Below are 25,952 nucleotides of genomic sequence, written 5' to 3'. Positions count from 1 at the left end.
AGCTTTTACTCTGAGTACTCAAAGTGCTTTCACACTGTTTTCTCCGTGTTAAGTGTGAAATGCTGAACAGCTGAGCATCGCTGAAACACCACCGTCTGCCCGAGTGCTGTTACAGTGTTGAACCACAAAGAACTAAAACAGCTCTCACAGAAAAAAATCAGTAATGAGCATGTTTTACAGTGACCTTTGACCTTTGTTTGTAACGTAGCAGTTACCACACTGAGTGTATAAATCCCTCGAACCTGCTCTCATTATAATATATAAAAATATAAGTTATGTTACTGAACATTTTTTGTCAGGTCAATTAATATAATCATGATAGTATGGGCAAAACATTAGGAACACCTTGCTGCGTGAGCCTGAGGCTGCAGGCGTTTCTTTGTCTTGTAGCATATTTTGCAGTTTGTTTGTCGCCTGCTTCCCTTCTTCCTCCAGCTCACTTCTGCAGTGTTGGGGAGTAACATGTGTTTAAAATACAAAATATGAGTAACTGTATTCAGTTACCGTTTAAAAAGGTGGTAATCAGAATACAGTTACTTTGTTGAAATAAAGGCGGTCTTTCCTGTTTCATATGTTCGGCTATGCCGTCTCTATTTTTGGTGATTCCACGCCGGTGGAAACCCAAACACGCATTAAGAGGCTCTAATGTCTGTGTCTCAATCTCGCGGCTCATGTCACCTCTACTTGCGGCTGCACAATGACGTGAAGAAACATTTTTAAAAGTGTTATTCAAAAAAAGATTTAATATGAAGGCAATAGGCAGAGTGTTACAGGCATAGTATGTATGAAGCATGTAAATATAATAATAACCACTGACGAGCCCAGCTGTAAGTAAGCTATTAAGACTCGACTGTACGCTGTGTTCGTGTTTTCCTCTGAAACAATAAGTTCCGTTGCAGCAGCCTTTCAACGCCTCTCTCTGTCTCTCACTAGCAAACTTGACCCAGACAACAAAGTAAAGCTAGTTTTCAGCTACAAGCCCGACACGAACCTGACGTATCAGCCAGAGGTCCCTTTACTACGGTTCGGAGCCGCGGACCTGTTTTATATACGCGAGGAATAGTTTTCTATACGAGATCTCAAAGTCAAAAACCAACAGACTTAAAAACTCCTTTGTCCCACACGCCATCAGACTGTTTAACTCCTCACTGGAGGGGAGAGGGAGGGGAGACAGGGGGACAAGGGAGGGGGGAACAACTGAGTTGTAGGTGCTTTTCTACACTGTGCAATATTTGTTTTTTGTTTTGTCTTTTTTTTTCTTATATTCGACTGTGCAATAATCACTGTGCAATATACTCACTCAATCCTATTTATCCATATTGTATATTCTGTATCTATATATGTGTATATATGGTGTATTTATGCTTATATCCTTACTCTCATTCCCCTTAATGTATCTGTAACATGGAACTTCTTACGGTGCTTTGCTACTGGAAACTGAATTTCCCGGAGGAACCCACCCGAGGGGTTAATAAAGTTTCATCTAATCACTGCAAAAAGTGCAGCCTTACCTAATGTCCACCTACTGTTACTCATTTATATTAAGATTTAAACATCTGGTTGGTGTTGGTGTGGAGAGTAGCCTTCAGTAATAGTAATAAATCACACAGCAATGGGACATTCATGTAGTTGTAAAAAGCATGATAATATATTAAGTAATCCAAAGTATTCGGAATACGTTACATTTTGGGGCATGTAATCTGTAATCTGTAGTGGAATACATTTTAAAAGTAACCTTCTTAAAACTGCTCATCGACTTGTCCTGGTGTTAAAAGTCGCGCTCAGTCACAGGTGCAGTCTGGGTAAATAGTGGTGGAGGGGGTGAGGGGCAGGAAGAGCGGGCCGTTAGCATGCTTTAGCAGAATTTGCATTTTCAGCAGGCAGCAGCTCAGAGGTGTGAGTCCTTCTCGGTCATCCCAGGGTCATGACCTTTAACCTCCCCCCAGGTGTGCAGTAGGACACGGGTTAATAGTGCTGTTAAAGAAACCGTAGAGACGATTACAAAGCAAACAGTGACTCTTGTCACTCTTTCATCAGCCCGCTCTCATATGACCTGATTAAGAGGACAGCAGAGACCCCAGTTACACGTTATTAATTACAAACACCTGTCAGAGTGAGGTCGACAGGTGTTTGTCCCTCCGGGGTAAGTCAGATCGAACCTCATGCAGGGAGGGCCTCAGTGAGCTAATCAAATATGAAAACACACATAAATCAACTAATTGGCGAAGTCGAGCTGTGGGATGGGCCGCTTTGATGGAGCAAACGAGCGTGTTTGTTCTTGAACTTCAGTCGCCACATTTCCACACCACTTAGGCGGCTCGTCATTGATCGAGGTCAGGACTAAATGCTGGACTCCTGCACCTACATTGTCTTTTAGTTACTGGTTAGAGAGATATTGTTGGCAGCTATGGATAAATGAATGCACCAGTAAATGCAGTGTGAGCCAGCTGTGTCCTAAAGCTCATGAACATGTGTAACTGCAGATATCATGACCCCGCTACCTGGGTCAAAAACAATGCTGACAGTGAAGGTCAAATGCGGAACAAAGAAAACTGAGGGCAGGATATTATTCGGTCCAAACATCACCTGGGCCCAGAAAGTGAAGCCAGTGTGGAAATGCCTAAAACATGCATTCTATCTAACGACCAGCAGGGGGCAAACCAACTCTGATTGTATAGAAGTCTATGAGAAAACGACCCCACTCATCAGATGAACGATCATCCCAGAAAACACCTCCCTGATGAGGTTATTGCATCACGCACTAGTTTCAAATGTTACTGAATAAAACATGATGATAATTTTGTAAATGATGGCACAGGGAGGGATGCTTTGGCCAGCATCTAGTGGCCTGTCAAAGGTACTGCACTTTGGTTTCAGGCTCAAAATCTAAACTGAATCAAACTTTGTGCTTGTTAAAAGATAACTGAGAATGATGCTGTGGTATTCAAAGTGTGCTTTTCTGTTTGCTCGTCTGTCTTTCTCTTTTTGCTGATGTGAGTGTAAAGTCTGTGCAGGAGTAAAGTCTGGGAAGCATGAGCTCTGCAAACACTCAAAGAAATGATTCACAGAAAACTGAAACCTGCAGGCAGAGCAACAACACAATGTGATGATCTCTGTGATTGCAGCTCCCCGTACATATAAAACATTAAGATGATTGAGGATATAATCCGAACACGAGTGTCATATAAAATTATACAAGGAGCGATGAACTCCAAACGCCCCATGACTTCCTTTTACTTTTTTTGCTGGTTAACTATTGACTGTGTTTAACAGCCTGGAGGCCGAAGAGGAAGAAACACAGAGCTGAAACTCTTAGAGAAGGGAAAGCAAAATAATTCATCATTATTTAACTCACAGGTTTTGATGCTAATGTTTGGTCTCTGTTATTAAAGCTCAAAGTGTTAGCATATAAATGGTTTCAGGGTAAATACAGGTCATGGTTTGGTAGGATGAAACCTTGGCAGCACAAGTCAGCCAGCCTCAAAAAAAGACTCACTGTAATTGTGATAATTACAGTTAATGGTAAAAACTGGATGTATGACAAAGTCTTTAAAGATTATGAGCTAAAAAATGAGTCCGACAAAATTTCGATTATGCTACAAAAAGTCAAAATCATGAGAAACTAATTATGAGATAAACTGCTGACAGTAACAAAGTTTACATTCTCAAGTGTGCAGAGAAAAAAATGTAAAAGTCAAAATGAAATCTAAAAACTAATTATTCGATTTTTTTTTTACCTGAAAGAACATGAAAACTTCCAGTATGAGTCTCAGTTAATGCGTTTGCCTGTGTGATGTAAGGACACTGGTACAGGTCCTGCTGCTCAGATGTTCAAACAACAGATTAGACAATGAAAACCATCAAATCCTGACTTTAGAGAAGCTGGAGGAAGCGTTTAACATTTGTGCTTTAAAAATGAATGAAATATTTCCTTTTTTAAATTTTTGTCTGAATGTTTAAAAAGTGGGTCAAATTATGTGTTTGAGTTTTCAGAATAAAATGAACGAGACAAAGAAGAAGACTCTGTGTTTCTTCAGCTGTTACCAAACATGAACTTGGACGGGAACAAGGTTCTACAAAGCTGTGTTGAAACCTCCGACACTATCGAGGGGACGAAGGTTAATGAGGAGGAAAGGTGAGGCGGGTGGGACTCACGCTAACCTGCAGTTAAACTAAGATCTATAAACTGCAGGTAAAAGCAGGTGAGAGGTGCTCAAAGAGTTCAGAGAGTCAGTACAGCAGAGAAAAGGGTTAACGTGTAAAGTGTGTGTGTGGTTCTATTACAGTAATTATCATCATTATCATTACGAGTTGGTGCTTTTCATTGTGGTCCATCTTTGCTTTTGCTGCTAATGTGAGACACAGCCGTTTAGCTCTTTCATATAGCCATGTTGTATATTACACATACAACATTAGCAAGAACACCAACAATCAGTTTCCTATGAGCATCACTTGGAGAGGCTGGAGAGGAAGAACTGCCTTGAGACGTGTTATGATGTGATAAAAGATATAATGTAACACATTTGTAAGGTGTTACATTGAACACTGGATATGCAGCATTTTAATACAACACAACAGTTTATAATATAACACGCTATGCTAACACTGAATACTCTCTAACATATTTATTTTACCCCATTTTATCTGTGACACTGTTACAGTATAACAGGATACAATATGACACAACAACACTGCTGAAGAATCTGAAACACTGTAAACATTTCATGTGATACATATATAATATATATATATTTACAATAACCGACGTTCAAAAAGTGTGAAATATCAAATATATGTTTAAACTGTAATCATATATCATTGTATACTTCCTGCTCATGAGAACAAAAAACATACAAACCAGACATCTACATGGTTAGTCACAGCTAGGTGCTCAGACAGCTGCAGCTGCCATTATTTTAATGGAAACTCAGAGATGATAAGCCAAACACAGCATGAGAAGTTGATGCCAGGCTGAGCCTACCTGTGGCCTAATCGGCTGATACCTGTAACAGTCAAATAAGCGCCGTGCTGGAGCCTGACTGTATGACCTTCGTTTTGGTTGTCGTGTTATTTATTGACTGCTTTACGTTCGATATTTATGACTTCAGGCCTGAATACAGTGCATTGTCCTTCTGACAGGAGCTTCTTCCTTTTTCCCACAGCAGCTAACAGTAAGTAAATAAGGAAGAAGTGCATGATGGGAAGTATGAGCAGCAGTTAGTTTCAAAGACTCAAATATGAAAACTGCAGTTATGAGAACATAACATTTTCGCCCAAACATCAGATCCGACACCAGACGAACTCTGAATGAGAGCGAGAGCTTCAGTCGTCAACGATTCACACGTCGCATTTAAATATAAACACGTGGACGCCATGTTGGTCTCTGAGCTGCTGCTGAGACATGAAACATTTAAAAATCTTCACACATGCAATAATAAATAAACCAAATATAAAAACTGTCGACTTTATTCCGTGTTTATCAGCTGCGATACATTCTTGAAATATCTTTTATACGCAGGTGTGTGTTTGTGTCTGTGACTCAGAGCAGCACAGAATCAGTGTTTGTGGTTTTTATGTTGTTTTTTCCAACATAAAATTATTTTTGCTGTAATTCTGTTATTGCCTTTATTGTTCTTAGAGTAGACCACACTGCTCTACATATTCAAATCAAATCAAATCAAATCACTTTTATTGTCACATCACATGTGCAGGCACACTGGCACAGCACATGCGAGTGAAATTCTTGTGTGCGAGCCCCACAAGCAACAGAGATGTGCAAACACAACAACACAAACGAGCAAAATACAAGAATGGCCAACCTGAAACTAATAAATATATGTACAATATATAATAGTGTATGCATTTCTGGATGTGTATACTAAATATTTTCCTACGTGTGTGTGTGTGTGTGTGTGTGTGTGTGTGTGTGTGTGTGTGTGTGTGTATACACATTTTTACAAATTAAATAGTAAAAATAATAATAATAATAATAATAATAATAATAATAACAATAATAATAATAATAATAATAAAATATATAAAATATACAGAGTTGAAAATGTGCAAAACAAGTGGCATTTATATACAGTGTGGAGTTCCTCCTCACTGTTTGACTTTTGAGGTTTATTTTATAAGTTTTGTAGTAGTTTAGTCTTAAATCATAAACTATAATTTTTTATAACTTTATACAGCAATAATTTGTGGTCTCCTATAAAAAACAGTGCCGGCACGCTGCTGCAGTGTATATGACTCTCACATTAAAGGCAGTAAAATCCTAATAAATGGCTGTGAATCATGTAGACACAACAATATTATAAACTTCACTTAAATGAAATTGTTGAGCAGATAAGGGGACACACTTAAGCGTCGTCTATCTGATGTAGGCTAATGGGGCTGCGCTCGTTTACTGTATGATGAGCTATAATTGGAGACAACAATGTGTCTGACTGATAGACTCCAATCACTGTTCATAAAACCGCTCGTTTCACCTGAAGACAGAAACACAGACAGTAAATGAAACGATATAAACTATAACAATCTGCCACTGTTTCTTTTTTTAGCGAGTTTAAGAGTTTGTTCTGTAATAATATTGAATGTGTAGCAGATATATGTGTATGTCTTTATGTGAATCTAAGTGTAACTATGAATCTGCTGTTTACTTTATGTTTGTATTTCAAATTCCTTTTTGAGTTTGACGTTTATTTTTCTCTATTAAATATTTGTGTTTTTTCCTGAACTTTAAAATTGGGTCAGAAATTATTATTGAATTTTTTTTTTGATTTTTTTTTGTCTTGAAACCAACATATTTATTTTCTCTGTTTTTCTATTTTGTATTTGTGATCAATTTTATTTTTAAGTGTTGTTTTATGTTATTCTTTGTGTGTTTTCCTGAATTTTCACGTATATTTATTCAGTTTTTAAAATTGTATTTGCCCTTACATTAATCCTATAATCTTCATTTCTTCATGTTTTTTGTAAATTTATTTGCTGACGGATTAAACTGGGAACATTTTCTCAGTTATTCTTCATACATTTTGTTTTTTTGGTCTTACACTCAGTAGATGAGACTGAATTATCATGTGATTTTATGTTTTTGTTAATGTTTCTGTACAAACATGTGTAAAAGTAATGTAGTGAAAACACACACACACACACACACACGCACACGCACACACACTCCATGTTGAGAATATCATCGGATGCGTTTCACGGAGCTGCTTCGGGGGAATACCGGTAGTCCCCATCATGTCTTCAGTATTATCTTACCTTTACAGCGCACTACCGTTCCTGCACTGCTCCTTTACGACTCCACTGTTTATCCACAATCAATGCGGCCAATACAGGGGCGTATTAGGGGCAGTAAGTATATTGTAAATGAAAGTTTATGGTAAAATGGCCCATAAACACGCGGCTGTATAAGTCTGGATGAGCTGCTGTGAGAGACGACTCCCTGAAGGATTATAGACGCTGGCGAGAGGCTGAGAGTTATTTGCTTGTTTTGTTGTCTTTTGTTGCCTCTGCTGACAGAACGATGCAGTAAACATCTTTCACTTGCTGCAAATGTTTAAATTCGCCATCATCGAGTCGTTTCATCAGCGTTAAGCCTCGCTTGAAGACTTTCAGTGCGAAGTCGCCGTCGGCCTCCCGCCTGACGGATTTGTTCAAGGTCAGCACTGTGCGGTCTCTCTGGCAGCCATTTTGTTTAGAAGAGATAAAACGTGTCCTGAAATGGCCGCCACCCCGCTCAGATCATGACGTTGTCACTGGTGATCGGAGGCGTCTCTTCTCAAACACACCAACCGTCACCAGGAAGCGCAGAACAGAGCTGAAAGCTCGTTTGGAAACAAATGAAAACGAGAGAAAAAAAAAGTTACGTAAGTTCAGGCCTCGCTGTCGTCCGCAGCCTCGGCCTTTCAAGTCCTCTGACTCGCTGCCAGGTGAACATTTGACCTCAGTGATAACAGACAAGGATGTCGTTCCTCATTAAAAGAGCTCACAAACAGCAGTCGGCCACCAGGCCTCCGTCATAAAAACACTCCTCCCCAGTGAATAGTTTCACACTCTTTAGGTAGAAAATCATGTGGTGGAGCTGCGTTCTCAGCTCAGTCATTTTAGTCTTCGGCTCGCCTACCTTTGCATGATGTGCAGCTAAGAATAATAATAATGAATCTTCTGCTGGTTCTTGTCTCAAACAAGCTAACATAGCTGCTTTCTTCTGATTGGCCAGCTTCCACAAGCCTACAGAGGGGCATTTTTCACCCTTTAATATGAGCCACAAACAGTTTTTATTATTATTAGTTTTTGTTATTTAAAGAAGTTTAGTCTGAGCAGGAGTCAAGAAATGCTCCGCGTCCACACTCTCGTTTTCAGTCGTTTTCATCCGCACTGAAAATGCTGTTCCTGTGCTGCACATGGATGAAACGTAAGACGATTCGACCTGCGTCACTTCTGTCTGCCGTTTATTTACTTTCCAGCTCTTTGGAGCGTCGCGGCAAAATGTCGAGGAAAAGCACCGGGTTTTATCTGGAGCTTGTACAAACTGATATTGATCTTTAATCTTTAATAGGGTTGTCAAAACTGAGCACAAACAAAAGAACTGCTGTACAATGCTGTCCGCCATCTTAGTTGAATTGGTCACATGACTGGATCATATGACTAAAAGGTGTCATCATTTTCAAAAGCCTCCGTTTCTGCTGTCCACACTGCGATGTGAAAACGGCGTGGTTAGGCTAACATAAACACCTTCTATCACAGGCAAGATGGAGAAGGAAGATTGAAACTGCCAAAAACAGACCAGCAGGCTCGGGCGAAGAAGTGTTCCTGCACGCCGCTGTGGGTTAGTCCTGATCCCGAGCTTCACACTGGAACATTTCCCAGCTGACAGTTCTCAACATGTGGAGTAAAATTACATTTTAAATTTAACTGAGTTTTATTTATACAGCACTAAAGGCGCCTCAATGTGCTTTTTATTCAGAATCAGAATACTTGTAAAGTAGACCCTATATATATGACCCCCTATGAGCAGCACTTTGGTGACAGTGTGAAGGAAAAACTCCCTTTTAACAGGAAGAAACCTCCAGCAGAACTAACTCTTCCTCCCACTGTCTTATTTTCTTTCACTTTGAGCAGATCCAGTCACATGACTGCATGTCTGCTTTACATTTGCCCATTTCCATCTTTATTATCCCTTAAAGCTGAAACAGTGGACGTGGCCCTCATCAGGCTTCAGGCACAGTTTGGATGTCTGCATCTCCACATGTCCAGACTCTGGCGGTGAATCCTCCACTGATATCAGAGCTCATCGTGCGTCCTCAACAAACATTTCTGTGTCTCTGTGGTGAAGCCATTTTTATGGCGTCCACACCCTAATAAACTTTATGGCAGTGAAGAGGCAGCGGCCGAGCAGCTCTGCTCTCATTACCCTCTGTTTACCTAAAAATGAGACACCGCCACAGCTGTTGCTATTAACAACACGGATCCACTCACTTTCTTCCTTTACAGAAGAAAAACACTTGTAAACACGGATGAATCTTTTCACCGTAGATTTAGAAAGCTTTGAATCGTTGTGTGATTGTTGTATACAGCCGGCCTGCTCATTCACCTCTGAGTTTATCTTTCATCTGATCACTTTTATTAGCCTGTAAAACATGCAATTATGAAAGTTTGTGTTGCATTTACCCCTTTCCTGTTCAAATACAAAGGTGTTTTCAGTGCAGAGACAGTCACAACACAAACGAGCTGCCACGCAGCGCTTAGGTTTGCTTGGATTCACATTTCATCAAACTGGTGCTGTTACATATCATTCAGTTTGTACCTCATTATACATTATATATATATTGCATCTTTACAGCTGCCTTCAAAAAGCAGCTCTGGTCTCTGCGGTTTCCTCTTTCAAGGGTTCATTTTTACTGCATTGTTTAAATTCTCAATGCAGTACTCATTGCATCATGGGGATTCCCATGATGCAATGAGTATTTCTTCTTCAGTCACCTTTCTCACTCACTATGTGTTAATAGACCTCTCTGCATTGAATCATACTTGTTATTAATCTCTGTCTCTGTCTTCCTTCTCTCACCACAACCAATCACAGCAGATGGCCCCGCCCCTCCCTGAGCCTGGTTCTGCTGGAGGTTTCTTCCTGTTAAAAGGGAGTTTTTCCTTCCCACTGTCGCCAAAGTGCTGCTCATAGGGGGTCATTTGATTGTTGGGTTTTCTCTGTATATATTATTGTAGGGTCTACCTTACAATACCTTACCTTGAGGCGACTGTTGTTGTGATTTGGTGCTGTATAAATAAAATTTAATTGTACTAAGGATTAAAGTTTGCGTTATTAGGGGCGTGGCCTCTTTAACTGAAAGGTGTATGACACAGGTGGCTGCTGCTGGCTGAAATTTTAGGATTTTAATTTAGATGTTACTGAACACTAATTAGCATGGATCTGTGTGATGCTAGCATACAGTCTATGGATGCAGCTTGATAACCAAGCCGGCCAGCATCAGCTGATAATAACACTCCACTCTGTCATCCAGATGTGGTCACCTCTGGCTCTGAAAACCCACCATGGTGTCAGTTGCTCTAGTTGAGGCTTCAGAGTTGGATGCTGCAAATGAGTGTACATAATCAGGGTGGCTACATCCATCGTTTCTACACCCTCTGTGGCTGTGGTTACAAGATACTGTAGTTCTGAAAAGTCTTTATTATGTCAGATTCCTGTCATGGCAGAAACAACATAGCTTTGTGTGATTTAACATTTACCGCTACCTTTGTCATCCGAAGGTGAAAGCTGCCTGTTAAAAGAGTAAAACCTAAAGTGTAGTGGGTGTCCACACTTACATCGACTTATTATTGACATTGTATGTTTTTGTTGGCTGTGTCACAGTGAATCATGTCATGTGTGGGCACAGTCCTATGTACTCTCATTCCAATACTGTAAAACAGTAAGACATTAACTCGGGTTCTTTTTATTTATGTTATTGTGACATCTTATTTATATCCATTATAACAAAGTAAAGTGACTGCCCTCTGTTGTGCAATGACAAATCAGATAATCAGATGATTATCTATTGTTGTCTTTGGTCTATTTCTCTTTGCAAATGACCAGGATATAAGTCTGCTAAATTTTAAGGAAATGTTTTATTTTCGACTACCTGTGTTACTGTTGGTCTCCCACTATTGATGCATGGACTAACATAACACTAACAACAGGATAGACCCCGAGTTCTAAAAATCTGGTAATAAAACACTTATTTGAAGGTAATTTAGGGTAATTTTACATAGATTTGGCAGCTAGACAGTAAAATCAGAATTGACATTTCATTAATTAACTATGACTGAATGATTTTAGGCGTGTTGTTTAAAATCTCTACTAAAGTCCTTTGAAGAGATCATCATTCTGCAGCGGGCAGAAAAGCTTATTGATCCACTGCAATTTGCATACAGGCCTTGTAGTGGCATTCAAGATCACGTTATTAAATTCCCTGTATCATAATACTATCCAGCCACATCTTTAGCTGATAAGCTTCTTAACCCATTTAAACTTGATTTTAATCTTCTCAGATCTCAGTGTGTGAGAGTCAACGGCTGTTTTCAGCTGAATTCTTCTACTGGTTCACCACAGGGATGTTGTCTCTCTCCCATATTATATATTTTGTACACTAATGAGTGTCGCAGTACACAGGCTAACATGCATTTCACTGGTGTGATCAGTCATTTTTAAAGATTAACACCCTGAAAACTAAGGACCCCATCCTGGATCCCCCCCTCCCCCCATCGTGCACTATCAGTAGTAAATGGTGCAAACATTGAACTGGTGGATAGTTCTAAGTATTTGTGGGTAGTTCTCAATAAGGCTCTGTGCTTTGAGCCACATTTTACTGCTACAGTGAAAAAGGGCCAACAACGACTGTACTTTTTAAGGAGATTGATAAAACTTGGGCTGTTCTTTTTTTATATAATACAATGTATGTCTTGAATATGAGATTGTTTGCTAGAGTGCACTAGGAGTCTGGCTGCAGCATTTCGTATCATTTTTTCGTACTGCAGTTTATCATGAGTGAACTAAGTGGAGCTGGGACTGTCTGTTATCTCTCCTGAATTATAAGTGAACTTGCTGTTGATTTCTTCCCTGATAAACTTAACTGTCTTCTTCAGAAGAACTGCTGTTGGCATGCTCACTACTCTGTAATAAGGTATATTTTTATTACATTGCAGAATGACTGGCCTTTATTGCTTTGCATGCCATTACTTAGACTTTCAATTCTTTTTAGAGTCATAATAACAATTTTGAGATGCTGATTGGAGAAAAGATAAAATATGCCGTCAGGCTGACTAAAGTTATCCAGTGTTTTTGTTCAGTGCAAGATGGCAAAATCTGCATTTCCTTAAATCTGCTGTTATTAATCATTTTAACATTGATTAAAAAAAACTGTTTGCCTCTGTATTTTTGCACATTAGCACAAAACAAATGTTGATGTTACACTCATTATAATACCTTCTTACACCAATGGAAAAATACAAAATGATTATCATAATTAATATTCCTGTTGACATTGTTGTGATTTATGCTTTACGTTGCAATTCAAGTTGATTTTTCAAGCAAAGATGCCAGCTAGACCACTTAGAATTCCTCTCAGTGACTTAATAATCTTGATTAACTGTGGAAGTGAACACTTAACATCACTTTGTTTGGTGAGTGTGACAGTCGCACAAACCTCACAGCAGAAATAAACATATTTAAAGCCCACTACAAAAAGCAGCTTTGGTCGCTCCATTCATAACATCTTTATGGGAAGAAGTTATTATGTATGTTTGTATGCTCCCTATCTCCTCCTAGACAATCGTAATGAAGCTTTGCGACATTGTCAGTGCCAGCGTCTGTTTGGCATATACAAATATTTTGTACAATTCCTACTACTATATATGTATTTGCACATTTGAAGGTTCAACTTAGCCCTGAATAGTGACCTCATGACTGACTTCACCTCACATTTGCTGACAATTAGTATTTGTTGCTGTGTTCATTTAGTTAGTGCATATTCTGCATTTATTATGCTGCTGATTGTTGATCAAGCTGTTGAAAGAAGCCACCATAAAATGCTTAAAGTCTAGAAAACAGGGAACCACAGCAGAAAACAACGACGCTGGTATAAGAGGACAAGGTTTGGGTGAGCATCATCATGTCACAACGTAACTCTTTGGATATTAAATCTTCTATATCAATGTATCATGATGTTACAACATGTATCTATATTATTTTAATACATTCTTCATTTTACATATTTATATTGTTCAACATATGACATCTAACAGATTTGTTACAGTCTTACAATCAGTATTGCTCTAGTAAATCTCCCAGGATACTGAACTTATGAAATTCTGTGTAAAACATCATCTACTCGTGGCCTCAAGTTCAAGATAGCTCTTTACCTGTCACCATTATCACCACACACACACACACACACACACACACACACACACACACACACACACACACACACACACACACACACACACACACACACACACACACACACACTGCTGATAGTCTCTATCAGAGCTAAGATAGGAACATTGTTGAAGGTAAAATGATCTGAGAAGGACAAAGGTCCAAGTATGGACGCACAAACACACACACAGCAGATAGCAGGATACTGTGCTCTGTTTGCCTAGTGTTCCTCTCTGCCCTTTGGACACCACACCTCAACTGCTGGATCAGTTAGCAAATACGTGTGTGTGTGTGTGCACGCAACTATGTTGGCTTTGAGACCCGAGTTTACCACTTGACCCTGAAAGATGGTTATTAAACTACAATGATAACCTAAAGCACAAAGGGATTTGGATGGAGTGGGTGCACTCTGACCATTGTATGGACGTCCTTCTGAACCGAAAAGTATACCTCATCCAGTTTTCCTTTCCACAGTAATAAGAATGCAAAAGCTGGATACCAAAACTAAAGCTGTACATTGTGGAAGAACGAAGCCCCGGTGTCCAGGTTGGTTGTGAACATCAACACATGGAAGATTTTCAATAATGTCGCCTCACCAACATTCATCCAAAGTCTGCAAGGACGATGTTTACTCATCAGCTCTAATTATTATTTAATGTTGTGATAAATTGTTTTAAATGCTGCTTATCCGAGTCAGCTTCCTTTATTTTTGTTGGTGCTCAACCTGCAATTTAAATCCTTTTAAACTGAAGGAAATCAAACATGTTGGAGGTTCTTTTAACATACTCAAGACCTCCCAGTTTCTGTTTTATAGGGGGAGCCTGTAATTTGATTTTGTTCTCTAGTTTGGATCTTGGTACTGGACAATACAATTACACAAACTTTCCTTAGAGTCAAGGAACCTAAAATACTTAAAAGCTAGATTTCACAACATGTGGAATTCCTCAGGGCTCCGTCATTGGGCCTGCTTTATTTAATACGCACACTTAGATTGGGTGGGATTTAGGTCAGAAAGAGGCTCTATGCAGGTGAAAAATATTATTTTATAAAAATATTATAAAAATAATATTTTTCTTGTGGTATTTTTCATATTCACATCTGTTGTAGTTGCAGGTGCCATCGAGAGAGGGTGTCCCGTTGTAAATATTTAATATTGATTAACTGAACTGAAAGACCCGATTAAATCTAGAAGCACCCTTCAGTCTTTTTCGGTACAGCCTTACTGTAATACATGTTTGTTTGATTGTTGCCTTCAAACACTTCTACACATTCAGGAGTTAAGCAACCAAACTTAGCACACAGGTAGATCTTCAGCCCCTGAAGGTTGTTATTCATATCAGATATTACATAATCATCGCATTGCATAGTAACAACCTACGAATGAGCTAAGAAGACCCACGTGTGCATTTCAAAACTTCTAACACCTATGAAGAGCATTACATGATTTTATTTTCATAATATTGATGTCTTATGACCACATCACAGCAACCTAACAACAAACTAAAACCACAGGCGAAACACTGCTGTAGCGTGGATGTGTACCAGTGAGGTTTAAAAGAAGTGAAATTACTTTCTTGTGATCAGCTGCAGCCCATCATGTTACACCCAGTTATTTATCAGTGGTGTTGACTGCACAAGACTTTTGCTCTTTGACTTCAGCTTTAAAGCAGCCCTTCCTCCCAGTCAACATCCAGGAAAAAAACGACAGCAGTTCTGCCAAGAAGCACTGCCTCGAGGACAAACTCCACTGTAACACTCAGGCGTTCTGTTTAGTCTGGAAAATACATTTCTTTAACATTATGCTGCTTTTCTAATTATGTGAATGAAAAAAAGAGATCATCAACCTCTTATGATAAAGCTTTTCCTTTTTAATAAAAATTACATTTGAAAATATACATGTGATAAAGTCTGACAGGTGAGATCATAAACATTTACAAGACATTCACTGTATGTAGAGCAGAACAACAAAAAAGATTTGACTGATTTTACTCACTCATACCACTGCTTCACTCATCCATGTGCCACTAAATAGGTTTACAAGCACTAAAGTAACCAGATTAGTGAAAGTAGTCCCATCTGGGCCTTATTCTGGAGGGATGTAGCTTCCTGTTCTGATATCATGTTAGTATTTTGTCTGTTGAAGTCGACCGAAAAACAGCTTTTTCTCACAGTGTCTCAGTTTAATAGTCTAAAGTCAAGTAAAATCCTTGCAACTTCTGAAATGTGAGGACTTAAAAGTTTTTGTTTTTGTCACGTATCATTCTAAAGTGAACAATTTCATTAAAAAAGAGAAAAATAACCCACTCAGTGCTGGAAACCAGCTCCAGGTGCTGCAGTGACCAGGAAAATCAGGTTTAACTACCATACACAGAAACCAGGATTGCTACTTTCACAGCTTTATCCATTACAATCAGCATTACTGTAACCTGGCTGACTAAATCTCTGTCACCTGAAGAAGATCCTGAGTGAACTGAAGACACTGGGCCTTTAATATGCTAACAGGTGATCTGCTGGACCCGTTTCACATTACAAACATGTTGCTTTAACCCTTTGGGCCACCAGCCAGTAAAACAACAAGAAAAGCAATCAGTTCATGCTTCTGTTTGCTTCCAGAGACTTTGGGGTACAAGTTTAAAGTGGACCCATTTCATCTGCAGTGGTAGATGTTCATGTTAAACATGGACACCGTCAGCAGGCTACCAATCAGAAGAAAGTGTGCTTTAAAGTTGGAGGGCACTGCACCAAGGCCAATCGGGAATCATTGTTATGAGCCCTTAATGAAGAAAAGCTCTAACAGAGCTCGAGAATAAAACATGGAGCTGGAAATGAACATAATCCACTTTAACGAGACAAAACACACCCAACCAAAAAACAAACAAATTACAGGATCTATTTAGAACATTGGGTGGCGTCACTTCAGTGACTTTCTTATATCTTAAAAAGAAAAACACACTTAATTTAGTAAAGAGTAAGGAATCCAAGGCTTCAGTGAAACAACAGTGCAAAGACCCTGAAGAGACTTATGAATGCTAGATTTGTTTTGAGTAGTAAAACATGAGCTGATCACATGATGCAAAAAGAGTGAATCAGGGTCAGTTTGATGACATCTGAGCTGATGTGAGGCTAAGAACCAAACCCCATGAAACAAAGGTTTCTGTTGAAGTGGGCACCAATGCCTACGGAAGTCTCATTTAACCTTCTCATGTACAAAGCTCAAGTCTTAAATAAAGACAAAACTTTCCTGGTTGAAAAATCAGTTCAAAATATAAAAAAATATTTGATTTTTTTAAGAAGCACGTGGACATAGAAATGTCTCAGGACGAGTTATTCCACTAACATGTTAAAAAGAAACATCCAAAAATCCAGAATCTGCTCTCAAAATCAGAATTTCATCCTGTGTGTCACATCTAAATCTCCTGAAATATTGATGGATGGCAAATTTAAATAAATGGTTACTTCTTGGTATAACTGACTGAATATGAAACTCTGCAAGACTACAAGTGTCTCAGAATTTGGAGTCCAAAGTAAACACATTTGATTCTACTCAAGCAGCTTGTAAAAACTTTTCTATAACTACTTAATTTCCAGCTTTAAATTAATTGAACAGGCTGAAAGTAGATGGTCCCTAAAAATCATCATGAAGAAAGCTGCAGAAAGACATGCAAACACTTAAGCTAATAGTTTTCTACAGTTGTCCACGTTGAGTTCTACATGTTGTGAGTCGTGAACTTCCCTGAGCTCAATATCTGGACTTTGTCCACTGTGTTTGAAAATTCCAAATTTCCAGCTTCAATTAAATGCAGCATTAAACTGGGTGACACTAAAAATGGACTCAAACTAAAGGAGCACTTCCTTTTAAGCAATCATGGTGCCATATTCATGCATTCAAAAACATAGTTTTTGAAAAAAGATAGTTTTTGAATTCACAAGCCGAGTTCAGCAGCAGCTCTGGCTCGAGGGTTTTAAGCTCACACAAAAAAGTTGTCATATTTAAATTAGCACGAAATCCGAGACAGTTTTATGATCAGTAACATCGGGGCTGTCGCTGTGAGGAACACCAGCTGTTTCCACACCTTGTTAGTTCATGCTACACTCATAACATTTATAGTTTAGTGTTTGGATCAAATAAGAAGATTTCACTCTAACAACATTGAAACAATATTAAATTGAAAACAAACTTCTACAAACTTAATATAATTTGAAAATACCCTCTTTAAAGTATATTTAGTGTTAAAAAACGACTGTTTTCCACACTGACGGTACAGTTTGTATCCTGTATCTTCCTGCTGCAGCTCTTCATAGAGCTAAATGAAATATTTAAAACACTATACTCACGAATATTTCACAAAAAGAAAGAAAGAAAAAGGAGAGAGACTATTCTGTGTGAGAAGACAATGCACACAAAGTCAGCATTATATTTAGTACCTCTGTTATTTTACTCGGGCTTTTGTTTAAAGAGTTTGAAAAAACTTGTTTTATAAATATCAATTTGCAGTGATGAGCTCAACAGCATCTGTCACAGGTGAAAAATGTGTTTTTCCCCAAATACAGAGCTCCACCCACCACAAAGTTAGTCTTGGACATCGAATGGTTGTCCTTTAATGACTGACCAATCCTTCGACAGATGGAAATCACCTGCAGAGATTCCTTTTTGTTCAGATCCAATCACAACAGGGAATTATTTGATGGACTGGAAGTTGTTAGCAAAATGTCTCATTGAGATTTCTCTGATTTTCAGTGAACTTTAGCTTTAAGAAGGCAAACAGCAATGTGCAGGATGAATGTCTCAGTCTGTAGTTCAGGATTTTTAGTCCACATCCCGAAGTCAGTGTCCAATAAAACATCGTCCTCAGTACTCCTCTTTGATGTTCAGAGCTAGAGAAGGAGACACCAGCCCGTTGCTCCCACTGCTACTTGTCACCATCGCGACGTTGCTGCTCCCGTTTGCATGGAGGCCATTGCCTCCACCTCCTCCGCCGCTGCCGTTACTGCCGGTGGGAGGGGTTGGCGTAGTGGTTGAGGAAGCCGGCTGTTGGAGTTTCTTCTTGTTGATCTTGCGCTCCTTTGCTCGCCGGTTCTGAAACCAAATCTTTACCTGGGATAGAAAAAAGGTCGGACATTGTTTACAGATTAACATGAATTATTCAAACACTTCCAACTACTGCACGTTTTTTTCAGTAACATATTATTGTTTCTGCACGATCAGTAAGAATTTGAACTAATTTGAGATCTAACTTATAATTAGTGACAGCAGTCTGAGCTCTGAAACCTAAGATTACGTTTGGGAAAAAACAAACAGTTCTTCAGTCTTTGTTCTCTGATTGCAGACACTCTACGAGCATCGCAATTGAGGACTTTAACAGTGTTAAAGGCTTCGTTCTTTTTGCTTAACCCTGGAGAACCCATGGGGTCAAATTTGACTCGTCTAACGTCTAAGCTACAGGAGATGCCAGAATTAAAAAAAACAAAACACCCCCCACCCAAAAAAACCTGCCCAATGGTCAGAAGCCTCTCTGAGTGTCTCTACATCCATACTGCTTTTGAAAACTGCAGTTTTTTCCTTTTTAAATTGGATCCAGTCTGACTAATTAATCACCGAATGTATGCAGATGATACAGTCGGTTTTGTGTAAATCAGTTCTGAACAATAAGCATTATTTACAGGCTAAAGATCCAGATGTGACACCTTACTTGTGTTTGCCTTAGTGTCAAGAAATGAAGAAGTGCATTAATAAATCCCCTCCTACCCAGTATCCTCCCAGTGCCGAGATAAATGCGAGGGTTTATTGACTTCACCTTTAAGTTGTGCAGTTAAAACAAAGGAGAATCTCAATTGTTTTCTTCATACTTGACAAAATCTATATTTTGACATAATGTCAGTGCAAAAAATCATCGTGTTTGTTTAAAAGGACAATCAAATATTTCAGTGGTCTTTCTCAGTAACAGGACAAAACATTTAGCTTTTGTGTACCTGTCTCTCTGACAGACTGAGTGCCGTGGCAAGCTCCGCCTTCCTTCTGATGGTGATGTATTTGCTGTAGTGAAACTCCTTCTCGAGCTCGAGCCGCTGGTGGTCGGTGTAAACCACTCGGTATTTGTCTTTAGTTCGTGTCTTTCCATCTGTAAAACAGAAACAAAACATTTTTTAAAACTTTTTATATGAAAAGCTGAAGTCTCTTCTGCAGGACGCGCCCCCTGCAGGTAATCACTGCAAAGTTAAAGGGGGCTCACGTCAGTTTAACTTTTCTTGCTGCATCACTCAGCTCATGCTGGATTTGTGCAATGTCAGCTGAATTTCTGAAGCAGTTTTAGCAGAAAGATGAATAATTTAGCTACAATTAGCCAAGCTACAACATATATTTACTTGTCAAGTAATCACATTACAACTACTCCAAGTCCCATAAAAGCATATTACTCTGTTAGAGGCTATTCCTCTACATAAGCAGTGTGCACTGAAGTCATAATTTATATGGCTTCAGTGCACACAGGACATCTCACACCTCCATGTTTAATCATCTGCTTCAGCTACACAAAAATCACACCATCTATTAGTGTGTAAAAGTGTGAATGAAGCGTATGTAGTGGAAGCATTTTATATTATGTGCTATAAACCTGTGAGAAAAACTGCTGTAACCCTGATGGAGCTGCGTGTTCTTACCATGACTCCTGCATTCAAATTGACTCCCCGCCTCGGCTGCATTTGCATAAAACAGAGCCCTATCTGCTTTTATTCCTTTATGGTCCCGGAGTTCGTGTGTTACTGTGAACGCTGAAAATGAAACGAGCTGTTCAAACATTCAGTTAAATATTAAACTTTGAGAATTGGTTGTATACTACACTGTTCCCCCACCTTAACTCAGGTGCCTACATTACCCACAATGCAAGTGGACTCCCAAAACACCCAAGAGCTTAAAGAGTGCTTTTAACCAATAAGTCAATGGATCCCATGAATAACTCACACAGTTAGCTTATTTATTTGCAAACACTTCATATTATGCAATGCATTATTTATGTTATTATTTTCAAAAAAGAAAAAGAAAAAACCCCTGAAATGATTCACTCTTATGTAAAAAGATTACACAACACAATAGTTGTTGATGTGTCTCAGAATCAGGACAAAAAGATCAAAGGTTTGAGTTTTGTATGTCGACCTCGAACACCTCGTGACACCTGCTGTGAGAAAAGCACAGTGAAATGTAATCAGTCGTGTTTAGGCAGTAAAGCCTGGTTCCTTTTAGTCAACACAAATATACTCTGTTACCTACATTTGTTACTTTGTTACTTTAACTGTCAAGAAATACATAAATCTTAAGGTCGTGCTGTCTGTTATGAAAAATGATGTATTCATATCTAGGAACTGTGGTGGAGGGGGAAAGAAAAACAAAGAAAAACAAATCAAACATTTTCATTGATGGATTTTGAGAGAATGGGCCCTGACGGAGGGTGAAAAACAAAAGCCCCCAAACCTCCTGAAGATTAAACCAGAGACTGAAAGTCATGCCAAAGACAGATTAGAATTTGTCTCTTTGCGATTTTCCATTTCTATGTGAATGTATGTGTGCACATAACAGCAAGACGGTTGTGTTAAAGTTAATTAAAAAGGCCTTCATGGCTCTTTAACACGCTCTGATTCAATATTAACACTAAACACACAACAGCTCAATAAGCAGCGTGCCACCGCCGTCTGTGCTCTAATCGCTCACCGGGGCGAATTAAAACTCAAACATTTTAGTTTGAGAGGGAACATCTGTCTGAACTTTAGAGTTTCTGCTTCATTTGTTGGAAAGTAAAAACCAACAGTTTGATTCTCCTTCAGCTGATAAAGAGCCGAGAGAGCGGAGACGCTAATGAAGGAGCGTAAATCAAAAAGACAGAGAGGTTTACTCACGGCACAGACTGAGCCAAAGATGGGCTTTCAGAGGCACCGACAGCTAAAACTGATGAGCAAATACAAGAAAAATAAGGACTTTTTGCTCATTTCCTAATTTCTGCTTTAACGAAACCTGGTTCTGATTCCATGTGTGCTTCTTGTGGATGTTAACTCACAGTTATGAGACGTTGTATCTACAACAGGGAAACTGATATGACTCTAAACAATATGGAAATGTTGGAAAAAGCAAACGAGTCCAGGTCTGTTTTTGAAGGACAATCCACACAAACACTAAACATTCACTCTAAACTTACAGCCAATAAGAGAAAAGTACTGCATTTTATTTTACAGCTTCTATTGCAGAGTTACAGCTGATTACCAGGAGTAAATGTGCAGCTCTTTACTGTATTCTTACATCTTATTATTAACAGTAAATTCCTGCAAATGATGACCTCATCGTTAAATGCTCTAATGCGTGTTTTCCCATGTAGCAGTTTACTATAAAACTACAGCTGAATACAGCTCAGATTTCACTCCAAACACCCGTCGAGACTCCGTGGATGTAAACCACTATTTTATTGTCATAAAAGTCAACATGCATACAGAAGAGTCTTGTGTTTAAGCGCCGCACGCAGCCGTAAAACATGAAAATACAAAGAGTACGGGAATAAAACAGCTCCCCAAGTCTCACCCAATAAAAACAGAAGCAGTAAATTATAATAATAAGAGTACAAAACTAAATATTCACATCCACAATAGAGTAGAAGATGAAATTAACTTAACCAGTACCTGAGGAAAGTAGTTCATATACTCAGAGAATGAAATGAGATCTAGTGGAGGAATGTAAGATTCACCTGACTGTTTGTTATCCCCTCTCTGTCACTGGCAGAGTCGAAGCGTGAGGTCATTTTTAGTGGTTTCTCCTGTATGTCATGTGCACCTCCAGTTTTGGGATGTTCTTACTGACAAAAATGTTGACTCTTGCAGGATGGCGGTTAATCAGATGTTAGTCTCACTGATGATTTTAGCTTTAAATACATCTGAAAACAGCATCATCTGCATCAAACTACTGTTCTTTGGGCTTTTTTTAGCTTTTGAAAAAAGCCCAAAGTTACTTGCCAACAGCTGCAACTCTCACTCGCCTAAATCTTTCTTTACCGACCTGCACAGCTGCAGACTTCCTGCGGTGGCGGCAGGTCGACAGAGGCCAACTGTTACCTTTGAGTTGGCTTCATGTTCAGAAACACCTGATAGTCCGGCTCTAGCTCCCCAAAGAAAGATGCTTTATCCTCTAACATTACTTATTTATTTCTCATTTATATGTAAAATGAAAAACACAGATTTAAGTTAAAAGATAATAGAGACTATAATTATTAATTTTTTTTACCAGAATCTATCAAAATCAGAGAGCTGTGTTCAGGCTTTTCTTTGTGATGTCTCTAAACCTCTATATTAACAGGACCCTTTACGATAAAGAGTTTTTAAAAGGCTGCAAAACAATTATCCAATATAAAGTAATAAATTATGTTTAAAGTCTGTTGCAGTGCCACTTTTCATGTATATGAAATAGGGAATCGGGCTCCCTACAGAACGTTTTCTACACCAGATTCATGCATTTTTTATTAAACATTTTAATCACCTGTGGCCCCCGCCTCCCCCGTTCTGTGCCACCCTGCTGTAAAATTCCTGGATACACCCCTGCTTAAAATGGACGGTGGTTAACCTCTTACTGACCTCTCATCTCTGCAGGTTTCTAACAAATCCTTTTTCATGTCCATCACAAATGCAACTTCAGGTCATTTCAGGGAAATAAAGCTGAAGGTAGTTTTTAGCAGGTGTGTGAAACACAGGGCGTATCCCAAACACTCAGGCAGATCTTACTGACCCTGTATTATTTTATATTAGGAAGTAAGATTAAAAAAAGAAAAGGAAACTCCTCCCGTGCACCAGTCAATCCTGCTGTTCAGTTTGATTCACTGATTTTATTGCTTTTAATTATTATCACTAAAAAACGCATTATGAAGCAAGGCTGAAGTTATTTAACAATCATTTCTTTAGAGCTGATAAGATGTTTTGTGACATGTAAGAGCTGCAGAAACCGCGGAGCCTGAGCCAAATTCACACTTCCCACTTCAAAGTGGGAACTATCTTGTCGGCTCTTGTTTTCTCCGCCCAGGGACAAGCGGAGGACAAAGGCCGAGCTCAGCCTGCCCGGAGTCACGACCAGCGGGGCGCATTTACATTACAAGGCTTCAAACCGGCTTCACACGTTTGATCCGGAGACAGGCCGGGACCCGGTGGGAACGCTTCAGCCGTCATGTCCTGACAGCTGCACCAACTCATTCTGCAGGTTCAAACCTCCACGACGAATAAACATCGAGTACCAGTCAAAATCGGTGCAAAGAAGTGAAACGTGAAGAAAAGGTTTCAAAAATACTCTGAATGGGACGAATGGAAATATTGGGCAAGAAATTTAAAATAAAATAGCGGCAGGAAATCAAATTAAGCCGAACTGAGGTGAAGCTGCGTGACATGGTGATATATGGAGCTTTTAATCTGAAAGTCTGAAGGAAACCAAATCATTAAAATAATGACAGCGGTTTAAAATAAATACATAAATAGAGCGTCAGTGATGAGGTTCAAATTTAAATTAATTAAATTAAGTTCCAAAGTGACGACGATTACATCCAGATAATAAAATAAAAAACGATCTGGGAAATTATTCAGGAATAAATTTGCATAAGTAAAAGGGGAAAACGGAATTTAAGTAAATATAAAATTTAAGCCTTACAAACGTCAATTATGCGGATTAATAACGTTTAAATCATTTTTTACTGTGAGCACGAGTGGCTACATGCAGCTTATTTAGAATATGTATGAAAGGAAAATCATCTCGTCATAAGGAAAAGAAACCATTATCAGGATCATTGCTGCTGAACTTTAAAGAGTCAAAAGGAGGGGCTCGTTTGTCGTTAACCAAACTTCATCTCAGGCCGATCAATCGATTATAAGCGTGTTTCGTGCCGGGCGGCCGCTATCTCCAACCTGAGTACACATGTGCAGACATTTGAGTATCACTGCGTCTCATATCAGCCTCATATTAAAATGTCAAACAGACTGTTGGAGCTCGGTTTGCTTCAGGAATAAAATAAACCACAAGCAGCTGAAAAGTGACGAGTAAGCGGTTAAAGGCGAAACCATGAGCGGGTTAAAGGTAAAAACCTGGCTATTGTTGGGGTGTTCGTTAGCAGGTACATCAGCGGCATTAAGAGGGAACAGGTGTGGGGGTCTTACTGGGGTTGCTGGGCGGCGCGGAGGTGCGGATCCACTCGTACGGGGTCCTCCTCCGCGGGGAGCCGGGGGACAGTGGCCCCGCGGAGGCGTTCAGGGAGGCGGGGATCAGCGCAGGCGGCTGGCCGGGGAACTCCGTGGGCCCGAATCCGAGGGTGGTGCCCACCGCACCGGTCACGGAGGAGGCCGCGGGAGGCGCGTAGGGATGCGAGGACCAGTCGTCCCGCGCGGGCGGAGGAGGCGGGTATGCCGGGCTCCAGCCACCGGCCGCCGGCGGGGCTTGCTGGGCCGGGTGTTGCTCGTTGCCGATGCCGTGGTGGTGGTGGTGGTAGGAGGCGAAGTCCGGGTACTGCGGGGGGGCGGGCACCGAGAAGTTCTGCGGGCTGAGACTCAGGCCCGGGTGGCGCGTGACCGGGTTCTGGTGCGGGTACATGGCGGGGTCCTTGTCCAGCTGCAGGTAGCTCACGTACATCTTTCCAGGTGAGGGGACTCCCTCAGCATAATGCGGATCCAGCCTGCCTCTCTCACCTGGTCTGCAGGTAAACTTCAATCTCTGAGTGCGCGCGTGTCTACCTGTCCACACCTCCACCTGCTCGCGCGCTCTCTCTCTCTCTCTCTGTGCCGTCTCCATCAGCTGCCCGTTAAAAACTGCAGCAGTCACATGTTCACTTTTATTGCTCTTATCTCCCTCCCTCACCTCTCCTCACCACCCTTACACGCTGCCTCTCTTCCTCTCGCGCTCTTCTTCCTCTCTTCACTTCCACCCACTCCTGCTCTTCCTCCTCACATCATCCTCGTTATTTTAAAACTAAAACCTCTTTCTGAATTAAACCCTGATAAAAACTGAGACTCCACAGCAGGTTTTTCCCACACTCACCTCCGCCTCCTCCCGTCCCAGGCTCCTCTCTATCGGCCTCCATTTGCATGACAGTCCGCTGCTGGACTTCAAAGGCCTCCATCAAAGGGACGGAGACCATCCGACAAAATGATAGAAAACAGCTAATATGTCCTCAGAGAGACGGCAGACCGAGCCATTCATCATTTTTTAATCATCACACTTTCAATATGATCTTTTCTTCAGACACGTTTATTTAGCGAGCTTGAATTTCTTTTTCAAAAAGCTGAAATTTAAATGGAAGAAATCTTAAAATGTGAACTCGAACTGAGAAAAAAAAATCTGATATCAAAGTGTTTATAATTAAAATGCATGCAATTACAATCTAAACATATTAAATATCAAATAAATAAACTCATTAAAGGTTTAACAAACAAAAGACTTTGTAAATCATCAGGCTTTAAACGTTTTTGTAAAAATGATCCATTTCTTGATGAATTCTACATTTAAGGG

The 25,952-nt window shown here is 39.8% G+C and overlaps 1 protein-coding gene across 2 annotated transcripts; it reads right to left on the bottom strand.

Moving 5' to 3' along the window:
- Positions 1-17,552: 17,552 nt before the first annotated feature.
- LOC146661296 (homeobox protein CDX-1-like) lies at positions 17,553-25,247 on the bottom strand. 2 transcript variants are annotated; one of them, XM_085421395.1, is made up of 4 exons: positions 24,608-25,247; positions 20,102-20,212; positions 19,415-19,563; positions 17,553-18,539 (listed from the first exon to the last, which is right to left on the bottom strand). In XM_085421395.1, exons 1-4 carry the CDS (start codon positions 25,233-25,235, stop codon positions 18,294-18,296), a joined length of 1,134 nt encoding a protein of 377 aa, XP_085277521.1. In that variant the 5' UTR covers positions 25,236-25,247; the 3' UTR covers positions 17,553-18,293. The 2 variants fall into 2 exon arrangements, with proteins under 2 accessions (XP_085277521.1, XP_085277522.1); XM_085421396.1 differs by lacking the exon at positions 20,102-20,212 and having other exon boundaries at positions 24,608-25,242.
- Between the last annotated feature and the right edge of the window lie 705 nt (positions 25,248-25,952).

The sequence above is a fragment of the Rhamphochromis longiceps genome, linkage group LG10 (assembly GCF_057381845.1).
Source record: "Rhamphochromis longiceps isolate RC_006_pf linkage group LG10, R_longiceps_female_GT1.1, whole genome shotgun sequence".
Lineage (NCBI taxonomy): Eukaryota > Metazoa > Chordata > Actinopteri > Cichliformes > Cichlidae > Rhamphochromis > Rhamphochromis longiceps.
Note: the sequence above shows the minus strand (reverse complement) of the source record. Positions and strands in the feature narration are given on the sequence as shown.

What these genes read in the sequence shown, in the direction of transcription:
- LOC146661296 (XM_085421395.1), bottom strand. Translation starts at nt 25,235, where the DNA reads ATGGAGACGGCACAGAGAGAGAGAGAGAGAGCGCGCGAGCAGGTGGAG. An exon ending in ATTTGAATGCAGGAGTCATG is followed by an intron (nt 19,564 to 20,101) that starts GTAAGAACACGC and finishes TCTGTTTTACAG; the next exon opens with ATGGAAAGACACGAACTAAA. An exon ending in TCAGTCTGTCAGAGAGACAG is followed by an intron (nt 18,540 to 19,414) that starts GTACACAAAAGC and finishes TTTCTATCCCAG; the next exon opens with GTAAAGATTTGGTTTCAGAA.